This window comes from Myotis nattereri (genome assembly GCF_964212035.1).
Source record: "Myotis nattereri genome assembly, chromosome: 6".
Taxonomy (NCBI): domain Eukaryota; kingdom Metazoa; phylum Chordata; class Mammalia; order Chiroptera; family Vespertilionidae; genus Myotis; species Myotis nattereri.
The window spans coordinates 88903388-88918397 of NC_138081.1; the positions used below are offsets into that span (position 1 = coordinate 88903388).

The following is a 15010-nucleotide window of genomic DNA, read 5'->3' on the forward strand; positions in this document are numbered from 1 at the left end:
GCACAGGACAGCCCCCAACAAAGAGTTATGCAGTTTAAGATGTCAATAGTGCCGAAGCTGGGAAACCCTGCTCAGCAGAGAGAGAAGACTTACGTTCAGTGTAGATATCAGATTCAGTGTCTGTGCTGCCCGAAATGGTGAGAAGGGCTTGAGATCCAATACTATTCAAGTCAACCTTTTCTATATCCGATACCATAGAATTCACAACATGCTGGTCAAAGAGAGCCGGTCTGGCAATCTGCATACAAAAGGTTTGTGGGTTTTTTTTCTTTTTAAAAATCACTAAACTACCTTAGTGATAGTCTATCTAAAGGAAAGTTTTAGCTTCTAGAGAAACATTTCCTTCAGGAAAAATTATCATAAGTGTTTTCTTACTTAAAACTAAAAAGCAATAACTGAGACTCATGATCATCTCTGTTAAGAGTTTGAAAACTATTCTGGACTTTGAAAATGAATTTTTTAATTCATAGTTACAAAATAAGGATTTTATGAAATTATGTTTCTTATCTGGAATTAGTCCAAGCTAGTCTCTTTTTATTATTATTCTTTCTTATTTTATTTTTTCCATCACCATTCATCCCCTCTATGACCACTTTCACCTCCACCCCCACCCCCAAACTAGTCTTTTAAAATTTAGGGAGCTAGAAACCTTCTTAAAGCAAATGATCATTTGAGAAGAGGAAAAGTATACTTTAACAATATACAAACATGCCCTAGCTGATTTGGATCAATGGATAGAGCATCAGCCTGTGGATTGAAGGGTCCCGGGTTCAATTCTAGTTACGGGCACATGCCCAGGTTGTGGGCCCAGCAGGGGGTGTGCAGGAGACAGATGATCACTGATTCTCTCTCATCATTGATGTTTCTATCGCTCTTTCCCTCTCCCTCTTCCTTCCTTTCTGAAATCAATAAAAATACATATTTAAAAAAACACATAAAAAATATACAGACATGTAGTCTAATTTTAAAATTGTTGTCTTCTCCTCTATTTAAGAAAGCCAAATTAGAAGGCAGTTTTAAAACGTGTTGGTTTTATGGGTTTCACAACATTAAATATCACATGGGCTCATTTCTTTCAAACTTAATTTTTGTTACTTAGATTCATGTGGCAAATAAGAGTTTTACATTTTACATTGCATTCGAATTACATTTTTACTTTTATTTTGAAGTAATTATAAACTTACAACAAACTTTCAAAGTCAGTGCAGAGTACAACTGTCCTCAGTATCTACTGTTGTTGAACCCATGGATACCAAGGGCCAACTGTATTTCCGTATGCTGTCTATCTAGCTTCTCCTAATATTCTATCTTACATAACCGTTGTCTATTACCCAAATCGGACATTAACCTTGGTATGGAACTACTGACTACCCTATAGAAATAATTCTAATGTTATCAGTTTTTCCACTAATGTCCTTTCTCTGTTCTAGAATCTCACAATGCATTTACTCCTTTCTACTCAGTCTCCACACTCTGGAAGTCCCTCAGACTTTGCTATTAGAAGGTTCATGTTTGAGTTGATGACTCAGTACCCTCGGCTTGCTAACATACCTGAGCAAGATGCAAGAAAGATGTTTGTCGCTTCAGAGAGGATACAAATCTTCGCACAATAGGTATTTTCTTGTCAGTCAGAGCTTCTGGCAAGTTTTCCAAGGATGAAACAACCCACTGTTCCCAATTTTTAGCAAAATTTCTTATGTCTGCTAATAAGCTATATAAAAAAAGAAACCACACCAATGTGTTAAATGCTATGTTGTTCAAATGCATTAAATAAATGTAGTTTAACAAAGGTGTACAATTATTGTGTGATTCCAAGAACATGACTTTGAAGTCAGCCTATGGCTGGCATTTATCATCTTGCTCAATATACTCAGTCTCCTCAAGCTGCAGTTTCCTCATCTGTTGAGTGCGAATAACAATAGTATCCATGTCACAAGATTATTATGAGAATTATGTGAAATAATTCATGGAAAGTGCTTAGATTAAAGATTGTCATGCACAGTGTTTAATAAATAATTATCAATATTAACTCATGATTCAATCATTTTCTATAAAATATTTTTGGGAAATGTAGGTGTGCACTTGATTTCTCATATTTTAGCTTCGTCAGAGCCCATCACATTGGAAGTGACATCATTTCAGATATGTAATATTAGTTTCTAGTAGTATATTATTACAATCCAAATATAACTCTGGGATAAATTATCAAAAATGTGCTCATTAGAGGACCCTATTTCAAAATTGCAAATGTTGGTTGTGTTTATACTATGAGAACATACAAAAATTTTAAAAATCATTTAATAACCTACTGATTATATTTAAATAAAACAGATTTAAATATATTAGGGGTGGTGCTTAAGTTGAGGACTAAGACATGGTACTGGAAAAGAGTAGACAGTTTGGGGTTAAACAGACTTCAATTAAAATATAGGCTGACTAAATAAATAACAAGCAAATAAATTAAATAAATATAAAATAATAAACTAACTTCTCCCTGCTCCTGGCTTCCTCATTTGTGAATTTAGGATCATAATTGCTACTTGGAATTGGGTTCAAAAAGCTCCAATTGATAAGTAATTGGATCAATAAAGAAAGTATAGTGTTTTTCCGATGCTAGAAACCTATGCAACCATTTGAAAAGATAATGTTTGTTTGTATTGTTGATATGAAAACTTTTCACCATATACATCCAAAACGATGTATACTATCGTTTTACTTTTTAAAATGTACATATTTACAGTTATTCCTAGAAAACAGTCTGTGAGATAATAATTAAGACATTAAGAAGATGGTGAGATTATGATTAATTTTTTAAAATGTAATTACCCATGTTTTTCATTCTCCACAGTGAACATTAATTACTTGCAAACTTAGGGGTAAATATATAGATCATTTTTTTCAGGCTTATTGTGAGTATTATTGACTGAACCTACCTTTCAGGCATTTCTTGCATTGTTGCAGGAATGAGTACATCTGTAAGAACCTTAATCACAGCAAAAGAGAGTTATAAATTCTTACTTAGTATTTCCGTAGAAAGACATTATTTGTCAATTACTTTTATCCCGAGTTTTCAAGAGAATAACATGTTAATTCATTTCTGAAACTTATACTTTTATCTCTGGAAGCAATGCATGTATGAGGGGGTGTGTGTGTGTGTGTGTGTGTGTGTGTTTAAAAGGCAGAGGGAGGGGAAGATCTAAAAACATTGCAATTACTAGGTTAAGCAGGTGACACTAACATAGTGGGTCCAGGGAGCTAATTATAAGAACAGAAAGAGTACCAAAAAGAAAGGGCTAGACTGAGCCCTAAAGATGTATGAGATGAAAAGTCATAGAAGGAGAAATTAGTGCTGATTCCAGCTCAGGATAAACTATGATGAAAAACGAGGTTGTTAAGCCAGAAAGGATAGGAGCAGTGCAGATCCACTAGGCTGACTAATAAACTTAGTGGTCCAGCCTGGAGAAGAGGACCAAGAGATCCACAGGAGAAGGAAGTTCAAAATGTGGGTAGACACTAATCTACAAAGGCCTGTGTAGCCTACCAGCAAAACACGCATTCCCTGAGGATGAGACAGTAAAACAAGACACAGCATTGTCTAGGCTCAGTATGTTAGTTATTAATGGATTGTCTTGCCAGACTGTTTCAGTGACTAGAAGCTGGGACCGCTCTCTAAGGGGGGATGTGGATCTTACACTGCTCCATGGACAGTGTTCACTGTGCCTCCCTGAGTTCTCTGTGAAGAAGAGAAACTTGGTTCATTTCAGGAGAAACTCAGGAACTTTGTGTTGGACTCAAAGAAAGAGACCGTTTGAGGTGGGGAAAGATACTTAAAGGATATTCTTGGAGGTGCTGAATGACATCCAAACAGCTGTATCCTACTGGTCAACGTGCGCCTGAGCTACGGGTCTTTTCTTAGTCCCGCTCTTGGAACCACCTTCCCTCCACTTCCTGGTTACATTCTCAAGCCTTAAATATTGCAATTAGTCAGTGCAAACTAAGTCTTTTCCTTCCAAATAGTAATATTCTTATTCGACCTCCCAAAATAAGACAATTCTCACTCTCTTCTGTCCTTCTGTAACTTGAACTAAGAGTAGAGAATATCCTGCACTTACTCCTCCATTCTCTCATCCTGTGATGAGGGAGGGCTGAACAGAGGATGAAACTGTGGGCACCCCATTCCGCCTCAAGCCCACCTGCCAGTTGGTCTGCAAAGGTGCTTCTGGACCGAATCTGTTTAGCTTCTGCTTCATAACTTAGGAGGATTTTGTTTCCTTAATGCTTAACAAGGCGCTGCTTGGGTTTTCTTGCTAACTCTGATTCTTTTTTAATGACAATTTAGTAGGTAACTGTAGGAAATGCACTTTAAGGTACCCAGATTTCAGTACAGTTTTCTCCCTCGGCTTGGACCTTGATGCTCCTCTAACTAGAGAACAGACTGTGGGGAGCTAGCCTCGCCCCCTTCCTGCTAAGTGTTTGGCTAGAAGGCCAACTGGCTCCTCTTGTCTTTGTTCAGGATGTCTTTGTGATCCTTCTGTAGATGCTTGGGGACTCTTATTTGGTTTGAGAACAAAAATGACATTAATGCATTAAAGCTAGAGACTTTAAAGATTTTTCAAGTTATTAGTCCTGTGAGAGTGCTTAATTCTGCTCTTTCCCAAAACACTGACATGATGGAAAAAAACAACAACCATATTGTTATTTAATCTGAAAACACCTTGAACAGTTAATAAAAATTAACTAAGTGTCCATGTATTAGTATGTCACATTTAGAATTATCCTTAGCTATAAATAAAAGTTGATTTTGTTTTCATGTAAACTTACATTAAAATACATATATTATTAAACATAGACTATTAAACTGCTTGCTTTCTCATCAGAAAAAAAAAATTGATGGTGTTTCTCCAGCCAGAAATAACAAATTTATCAAAAATATATTGCAGAAATGTAGATAGAATGCTCTTAAAAGAAATATATAGTTTGTGTTTAAAAGAGCCCATGTAGCTTACCTTATAAAGAATTGAGTCGCAAACACAGAAAATGTCAATGATAACAGGGTTTTCAAGCAGGGGGAGGAGATGATCAGGCATCCCTTGCCAGAAGTGTAATAAGAAATGCTGGATCTAGTTGCAGAGCAAAGAGTATGTACATTACGATTTTTGCTTCAACTCATATAAAGAACAGAACAAGAAAATATTTATAGTATGGTCAGCAAAGCATTTTTGTCACCCTTACCTCTTCAAAGTTCCCATTAATTGCATTGTCCAGGATGCATTGGCAGTGAGTTTTGTACATCATTATGAGGGTATCAACCTATTCCAAGGAAAAAAAGCTTAACCACAGCATCCTTTCAACACTGCCTTCATTTGTTCATTCATTCAACACACATTTATTAAGCTCCTGGCATATACCAGGCATTGTGCTCAATGCTGAGGAATCAAAAAATAAAGGAAAAATTCTTATTTCAGGGAGCTTACTGCCTTGTGAAGGGAGAAAGGCAAACACTATATAATCATAGAACAGTACCATAAAACAACGATAAAGGTGATTGCAGAGACATACAGGCCAAGGCACCATGGTGACTTCCTGCTCAATAAGAAAATTACCTCTGATTGGAGAAATAAGTGTGAAATGGTAAAACACACCAGCTCTTCGCCTTTAAGTTTTATTAAGTGGGTGCTTGGGCAGTGTGGTGGAGTGGTTTCCAGGTTCAGTTCTTGAGTCAGTTAAACCTGAGTGCCCAGCGCCACTGCACTTCTTACCAGATGTGACTTTGCACATGTTTCTCGGTCTCTGGACCTCAGGCTTTTGTCTTTATGTAGAGTAGTAATAACATATCACTTATATGGTGTTAAGAGGATGAAGTAAGATGTGATGCACATAGAACAGTGCTTGGTACATAGTAACACTTTACTAAATATTACCTAAAATTAGTAATAATATCAAATGACTCCTTCACCCAAAAAAAGTTTGGGTATTGAGTGTCTATCATGAAAAGTCTCTATTTCCATGTTACCACAGATATTTATATTGCATAAAGTTTTAAACATAATCTAAAATTTGGAATGGGTTAGAACTAGATAATATTTTAGCAACTTACAAATATTCAAATTCAAAATCATTTGATAAGCTAGAAATGTCCCCACTGTTACCAGTTGTGTAGTTTATGTGAACAGAAGCATGTCTTAGAGGTTAAAGGTGTGAACTTTGCCCACAGACTACCTAGATTTGAATGTCAGTTCTAATCTGCCACTTACTATGTGACCTTAGGCAAGATACTTAACATGTGTGTGTTTTTATTTCCTCATCTGTAAAGTGGATATAATGATAACAATAAAAATCAAATAGGAATGTCATGAGGACTAGATGAATTAACTAGATGGAAAGTGGTTGGAGTAATCCATAATGCATGTTAAGAAATTGAGCGTTATTAGCTATTTTTATCACATAGTATCTAGGGTGGTGACAGCGATGGGGATTTCCTATCTAATCCTTTGCTCTCCAACCTTGATCCCTGCAGCCCAGTGACAGCACACATTTTTGGAGGATTAGCTCAAACTGTATAAAGATTACATGCAAATTACCAATCTCCCTCCAAGGAGGTATGCTGACTATGGGGCACGGGGGTAAGGTGGTCCCTCAGCCTGGCCTGCACCCTCTCGCAATCTGGTACCCCTCGGGGGATGTTCAACTGCCAGTTTAGGCCTGATCACGCAGAGATCCCTGAGATCGGGCCTAAACTGACAGTTGGACATCCCTCTTGCAATTTGGGACCGCTGGCTTCTAACCACTCAACTGCCTGCCTGCCTGATCTCCCCTAACCACTCTGCCTGCCTGCCTCATTGCCCCTAACCACTTGACTGCCTGCCTGATCGCCCCTAACTGCTTGCCCCTAACCGTCTCTGCCTCAGCCCCTGCTGCCACAGCTTTGTCCAGAAGGACATCCGGAATGACATCCAGAAGGTCGTTCGGCTGTCCAGTCTAATTAGCATATTATGCTTTTATTATTATAGATAGTCTTAGGACAACAAATTTTCATTGTATTATACTTTGCATTCTTTATAAACATAATTTTGCTTGATTTTCTGAGAAGAGATGCAGGAACAAAGGCAAGTTTTATCTCCAGTAAAGTCAGTGAGAATGTGATGGGGGGTAGCAATTGACAGTATGATGAGGCAGAAATCAGGTCCCTCAGCTTCAGCTAACACCCCTCAGTGGAGTCAACTTCTCACTGGTCAGTCCCATCCTTTCTGTCTCAAGGAAGCAGATGCTGAGCTTCCGCCCACCCCTCTTTCTAGGACTGTGAAGTTATCTGGGGAACTTGGCTACCGGTGAAGAAGGTGAAAGGCGGGGCTCAGGGCCCTCAAGGGACAAAATGAGTGCTAGTCCCTGGTGCTCATGATGGGGACCAATGGGAATGACTTAGAAACCAGGGGTTATGTAAGCACCTTGATACCTGAGTGAGATAATGATCTACAGACCAGTTTTCCAAGTTGACAGTAGGGAATCCCTTGGGAGCCAGCAGAGAAACTGAAATAAACTATTGGAATATGTTCCTCACTTCTCTTTTTTCTTTGTTGCTCTCTCGCCACCTTTTTCTCTCATCAGGCATATTTACACAGTAAGGTCTTCACAATGTGTAGGAATCCTCTCCACAAAGGTGCTCAGCCATACCCTCCCCGAAAGAACTGTGTTTCCTGAGGTCCCACTGATTTCACAGGTTCCCCCACAAACTGCCCCAAGTTCACATTTACTGGAGCTCTCTTAAATCTTAAGCCATAGTATCACACATTACCTCTATAAGGGAAAAATGATGGGAGCGGAGAAAAGCAGGAAGTGGACGCACTTCAGGAGCTTTGCTTGGAATCGGCATTTGAGAATAACCTTCAATACTTCACCTATTCCTAACTGGCAGAGTAAGTGTCATCAGAAGTTACTGTGCATGTCTACCTATTTACCAGTAGTTTCTTATTAATGTGTTATTTTCATTTCTGGTTTCTACAGTCACACAATTGGGCATTACTTCATCATATTCCTCTATCTTTGCACCTCAAAATATGACCAAAGGTGTTTTCCTCAAATGCTAATGAAAAATGAACTCCGGTTTAAAAAAGAATGTAGAAATTATGCCCTGATTTAAAAATAGATCCTGCTATTAGTCAGCTAGTAGGTATATAAAAATGACTTCAGAAATTCAGAAATAGAGGAGGATTTAGCCACACGTTTTATTACATGTTGAAGACCATTTACAAACTGAATCCTATGAAAAGTTTTTCTTCCTTAACTTTCAAAATAACTTGCAAATGCCAGAGAACCAAGAATTTTAGAATTGAAAAGAAACTTTGCTACCATCTAGTGCATGGCCTTGCATTCATCTAGGTACCTCCCCTCAGTGCTAGGAACAGATTCTGTTCTAGAGAAATGCTTGATAACTCTTTATAGAAATTAAATGGAGTTCATCCCAAACATAAAGCTTGTGATTTAAAACCTGCATGTGATGGATGCATTCTGGTATTTTCTTCCTTCATACTGAGCTTTAAATAAAAAACAATCTTTAGTTTTGTAATGTTTATTTTACCAACTTCTGATTATGTACTATCATGGAGATGGTAAATAATTAATTGGAAAGTGTTTGATCGATGTTAGTAAACACTTGTCCCTTCTATAAATCAGTCCATTATGTTTGAGTATGCAGATTTCTGACTGCTTCCTGCAAGTGGCATGAGATTCCTAGCAAAGTGAGATATGGAACCAACCTATCAGAAAATCAATAGAGAAGTAGCTTTCATTGATACCTTTTCTTTAGAAATGCATCCTTGGTACACAAGGTGTTGAGCACTGGGGAATTCCGGAAGAAGCGTTCCAGTTTTTGAGCTAAGTGAATATTTACGAGTGAAGCCACCCTATAATTTAGAAAAATGAAAAGCAATAAAGTCATTATTAAAAATACAGTTATAATAAAATAGGAACCCATAAAATGTCATTCTTTATCCTAAAACCCATGGGAAATTCAAGATTTAGGTAAACTCTTTAAATTGTGTGACTGAATAAACAAGACATGTCAGCAGAATTATTGTTTCCAAACCGTAAATAGTTTCATAGTCAGGATAAATTTCCTACTACTTTGGATTTTAGCTTTGAACATTTTCTAGTTTTCACAACTTTTAGAGATTTTAGTTCACATTTGTTTAAGAGCATAAATTTTGAAAGGTCTACTTTTAGAACTATTGAAATCATTATAACTCTGAGAGAATAAAGAATTGCCAAACCCAGCTTCCTCACTTATGAATTAAATAAATGAGATAAGTTAGTTTAATTATTCAGTCTCAGGGATAATTAGCAGTAGAATTTTAATTAGAGTCTAAATCTTCTAACCTCCAAACCAGCATTCTGGACTTTCTCACCTCAACCTTCCCCACACCTTAAGCTCAGATATTTGTTCTTTAGAATCTCTTGGGGAAAACACATCTCTATTCGATTTTGGATTTTAGCCTTGTTAACCTTTAGTTATGGAAGCGGATAATGGTCATCATTGTGCAACAATTACAGATGAAATAATTAAATGTTAAGAATAACTTTATACTTTTAGAATAATATGTAGAAAAATATATTTATGATCTGGAATATACACAGATTTTAACACACAATATACAAAAAACCCCACTAAGCATAGAATTTTTAAATTACTTTCATCAAAAGATACTATAGAATGCTGTTATGCCACCAACAGGGAGAAGTTATTTACAACACAGAATTTCACTCCTGCACATATGCACTTGAAAAATATCCATAGAGATACTGTTTTTCAAGCAAAAATTTCCACCAATAATGGAATAAATAAATGCATTGTGATATAATATTTTTATACAATGTGATACTATACAGCGGTACAAATAAAGGTACTAGAACTACATGTATTAACACTGATGAATCACAAAACCTAATGTGGACTGAAACCAGAAAGCCACAGAAAAAAAAATGAATCCATTTCTATGTAGGGAAAATAATAAACAATACATTGGTGATAATAAGCTGGGCAATAATAAACAATAAATAAAATTTACTATCTTAATCATTTTTAAGTATACAATTCAACAGTATTAAGTACATTCAGATTGTTATGCAATTATCACCACATGTTTAGGTATTCATTCATAGTGGTAAACTTTAAGGAAAAACAAAGGAGTGATTAAGACCAAATTCTGGAGAGCAGAAACTTTTGGTGGCAGGGGGAGGGAAATGATTGGGGTGGGGCACGCAGAAGACTTCTCTCTTTTAAGCTATGAGGTACATCGTCAGTTTTTAATCTTATGATTATTTTTAAAATTGTGTATGTGTGTGCGTGTGCGTGTGTGTTACAAATAATATTACATTTCCCAATAAAAATTTTAGAGTGTTAAAGAAACACATATTAAGGAACAAAATATATGTTTTATTTTAATATTTATTTAAAGCCCTCATGTTGATAAATAATAGTTTTGTGTACTCGAAGCTACTGATTGTGTGTAATATCAAAAGTGCAATGGGGGTAAAAGGGGACATATGTAATATGTCCAATGGTAAAGTTTTTTTTTTTGTTTTTTTTTTTTAAAAAGAGTGCTCAAGGGAAAGGTTTTAAAACTTAATTGGTATGAATCTGTTAACAATTGTGTCAAAGTTGTTATAAAATCAAATAATATCTGTCCAGAACATGGAACAGAAAAAAGAGGGATTGATAAATTGGAATAAAAAGTAAAATATAATAATTTTGATTCCAGGAATGTGTTTGCTATTTTAACGGTACTAAAAGGTGCCAGGTCATAAGCCAGCTACAGAGATCTGAATTTTTTTTTTGTCAACTGATGACTTCAGTACTCTTGAGTAAACTATTTTTAAAATCTTATTTCCAAAAGAAAATAAGAAGGAACCTACAGAAAAGAAACCATATGATTAGAAGGCAAGAGGGTCTGATTTATGAGGAAAGATTAAAGGAATTCAGCTACACAGTTTGGCTAAGTGATGACTAAAAGAGAGCATGATAACACTCTACAAATATTTGAAGAGCATATACCAAGAAGGGAGGATTTGTTATTTATCTTGGTACAAAGTTGTTGAACTGGCCATGAATAGTTGATGTTAAGGAGAAGGATACTCAAGCTATCAGGGAAACTTCCTGGTTGAAATGTATGAAATCAAGGTATTTTTTCCTTAAGAAATAATGGCAAATCAGTACTTTAGCTAGTTAAAACACAATAAAATTTGAAGCACTATATTTATGAATAAAAACTTAAGACTATCAAAATTCATACCACTGACTGACAATTATTCTTACCATCCTCTTTCCTTTTTGTTTTGTTTTTGTTGATTTTGTTTGCTTTTATACTAAGAACGATTTAAAACTTTTTTTAAAGTATAGATAAAAATTAATAAATACCCATGTACTCACTACCTTGATTAATACATTAGACATTTGAAATGTTAAAGCAGCTTCTGTAGTTCTCTCTAATCTCTTTCCCTTCCTTCGTCAAAGAAATAATTATTGTTCTGGATTTGGTTATTATCATTCCTATTCAAACCTCTATTTACTTCATATGTAAATATTCTTAAGCAATAAGTACGATTACGTTAAAAATGGTACAATAAAGTATGTATCCTTCTAAGTTCAATAAGCTTTTTTCACTCAACTTTAGGTTTTTAAAATTAATCTAATTTGACTCTTACAGCTATAGTTCACACTCATTTCCAAAGAAGTATAGCATTCTCTCATATAAATATATATAAAACATGTTTCCCCATTATATCATAATTGACATTTATTTTTTAATATTCTGAGATTGTAAACAATACTTTTATGAACATCCTCAGACATGCCTCCTTGTGCACAGTGTGAAGGTTACTCTAGGAAAACAGTTGTAAGGTGTGTGCACCTTCAATTTTACTAGTTATTATCCCTATTACTGTTTATGAGAGCTCCTTTCCTCCACATTCTCAAAACTGTATTTTTAGACTTTTTAATTGCTATTATTCCAATAATAGTTAAATAATTACTCACAGTTTTAATTGGCATTTCTCTAATTAAAAGTTTAAATTGAGCACTTTTCATATGTTTATTGGCAGAAATGGTATCCAAAATATTATGGACCATACGTTATGGACCCTGATCAGTTAGAATGGGCACTATGAACAACACATTATCCAGTAGTCATTCTTTTTATCTTGTGGGACCTGCCTGTTCACATACTTTATTTATATTGAGTTGTCTTATTATTTTTGAGTTGAATACTTTACATATTCCAAAACAGTACTGTTCTATAGAATTTTCTGTGATGCTCTTCTTTAATCTGCATTTAGCTAGATTCCATAAGCATGAAAGAGTTCATTCCTTACATACAATGAATGCCTTAGGGCTACATTCCCTCTGGGCATCCTAATTGGGAAGATCTGGGACTTTCTTTAAACTCTTCAAACTCTGTTTTTCCTATTATTTTCACTCACTGCAGATGACCTAACTGACCACTGACTAATTCCTCAAAGAGAAGCCTGAAGCCACCAAGCTACCTCAATTTCTGCCACAAAATCTGCAAATCTACTTGCATCTGAACTTACCCTTTCCACCTTCCAGTTTTAATGAAAGAGGTGTTCCTTCTCCGGGGCCACTTCCTCCACTCTGAAGCTCGTCCATGCCCACCTTCAGTGACCTTGTGCTCTCAACTTTCCCCTCCCTGTCTTTCATAGCTACGGTCTCTACTCTTACCAGAAGTGTTTTACCAACATTAGAATGATTGTCTAATCGTTCTTCAAAACTAAATTTTAAGTCCTTCCCCAAGTAACACCCTCAACATAACTAAATTTTCTACATTCAACATACCACTTCTCACTCATTTTTAAAAGTATATTTTCATTGATTTCAGAAATGAAGGGAGAGAGGGAGAGAGAGAGAAACATCAATGATGAGTGAGAATCATTGATTGGCTGCCTCCTGCATGTCCCCCATGGGAGACTGAACCTGCAACCTGGGCATGTGCCCTGACTGGAAACAGAACCATGATCTCCTGGTTCATAGGTCAATGCTGAACCACTGAGCCATGCTGGTCAGGCTTCCGCCTCATTTTATAAACAAATCAAACCCAGCTCTCCACTGAAAATGCTCTCCCGGAAGTTATTAATTATCTCCACTTAACTAGTCCCATTGATATTTTCCAGTCTGTATCTTGATGACTTTTTAGCGCCATTTCATAGTAGTAACCATTCCCTTTTATTGGAAGCAATTTTTTTCTCTCAGCTCTCTGCCACAATATTCTCTTCCTCTTGGCTCTCTAAATTTTCTTCAGTTATCTTGCTGACTTTTTCTTTTACCTCACTTTTCACAACTCTTCTTGTAATCGCTTCTCCTCTCATTTATTTATTTCTAGACATTTCTATCCATTACCATGGCTTCTGTCTCTATTAAACTAAATATTTAAGTCCTCTTTCTTGTCCTAACACTGTGATGCTGCTAAACATCCTACAGATCACAGGACATCCCCACAACACAGAATTATTTGGTCCCAAATGTAAATAATACTAAGTCTGAGAAACTCTAATCTGTGCTGTTCCAACTGTCTTGACCACTTTTCCACTCTCTTCCCCTACTGCACTCCTCCTCCAAATTCCCACTTCTTTCTCAGTTATTTCCTTAAATGTCACTTCCTATGGGAAATGTCCTTAACCACTTCAACTAGGTTAACTACCATGACACCCTTTATAATCACTTAAGATATATTTTCCTGCTACAATGTAAAGGGTCAAATCTATCCACTCACTATTTTGTCCCCTAGCACCTTTAACTCCATATATCTATTAATGTCTTGACTGTGGGTTTTAAAAAATAGAACTTTACTGAGACTATTTTAGAAAGCAGATGTATCTCTTAGCCTCAATTTCCTCAGTTGTAAACTAGTAATGTTAACATTTTCCCTACCTCAGAGTTATTCATGTTCAAATGACCAGAAATATGAACATTAATAAGTATAAATGTTCAAACGACTTACATTGAAAGTCTGGGTCCTGAGCAAACTATGATGGTCACCTTACGTACAAAATATTTTTTTTAATTTCAATTTTGTTAAACAAATACTTTATTATTTTTTTTTAAAGTATCTAGAGTAGTTCTGAGCCTTTAGAAAATCCTTAATGGTGTTCATTTCTATAATCATTATCATAATGGCACTCTATTATTGCTTCAGGTATCTTTAGAAAAATAGGCTTTATAGCCTAACCAAAATCACTTATTTTCACTTTATCGACAAAATCTACACCTGAATGTGTCATGTACTCTTCTGAGGATGAAACAGAAGACTTGAGATACATTTTTCTATTACTCTATAAAGCAAGGGCTGCCATACACATGCTACATCAGCTGACAGTTTGCTAGTACACCAGCTCTACCAAAGTGGTAGAAAAAACACCTCAGAGAAGTTACTTAAATTCCCTGTTGACATAAACTTCAGTCAAGTGAAGTATATTTCTAAGTCAATATGCTTGCACTTTCACAATTGCTCATCTAATAAAGAGCTATTATTTCATTGACAAAGAGAGCAACCTCAAGAATTTTATTATATAACTAGCCATTAACTGCATTAAGAACACTGGTGGGAAGAACTTGGTCATTTCAGAAGATTGGGGCTTTATATTTTTTTCTTACGATAATATGCTTGCATCATTTCACCAAACTAATGGAGCTACAATAGACCTCAGGTCCAGATTTACCACCCAACTCAGGGTCATGTGCCCTAGTTCAGCAGCACCTCTTTTTTAGTTAATGTGATAATGAAGGCCTTATCATGTGCTTAATTAGCCATGCAATCCCTAATGGCAGTCAACTCATTTAGATAAAGTCAGTTTGCTGATCTGTGGTTTGTTTGGGGGCTGGTAGTCTAGGGATAAAGTGATGGGGGATGGTATAATGTGCCCTTTCTCCCTAGCTCCCACCTCCACCATCCACAATCCCCCTCATTGAAGAAGTGGTCAGCAGAGTGACTAACAGTGGTTCTCA

At 36.0% G+C, this 15010-nt stretch overlaps 1 protein-coding gene across 1 annotated transcript in view; it reads right to left on the minus strand.

Annotated features, from left to right (window-relative positions):
- RFX6 (regulatory factor X6) overlaps positions 1 to 15010 on the minus strand; it is a gene marked incomplete at both ends in the record, with an annotated part of 41776 nt that overhangs the window by 11609 nt on the left and 15157 nt on the right. Inside the window, 6 exons of the mRNA XM_081094244.1 lie at positions 94 to 238; positions 1552 to 1711; positions 2934 to 2983; positions 5007 to 5120; positions 5233 to 5310; positions 8793 to 8900. Coding sequence (XP_080950370.1) covers positions 94 to 238; positions 1552 to 1711; positions 2934 to 2983; positions 5007 to 5120; positions 5233 to 5310; positions 8793 to 8900 — 655 coding nt within the window. The remainder of the gene's footprint in view (positions 1 to 93; positions 239 to 1551; positions 1712 to 2933; positions 2984 to 5006; positions 5121 to 5232; positions 5311 to 8792; positions 8901 to 15010) is intronic.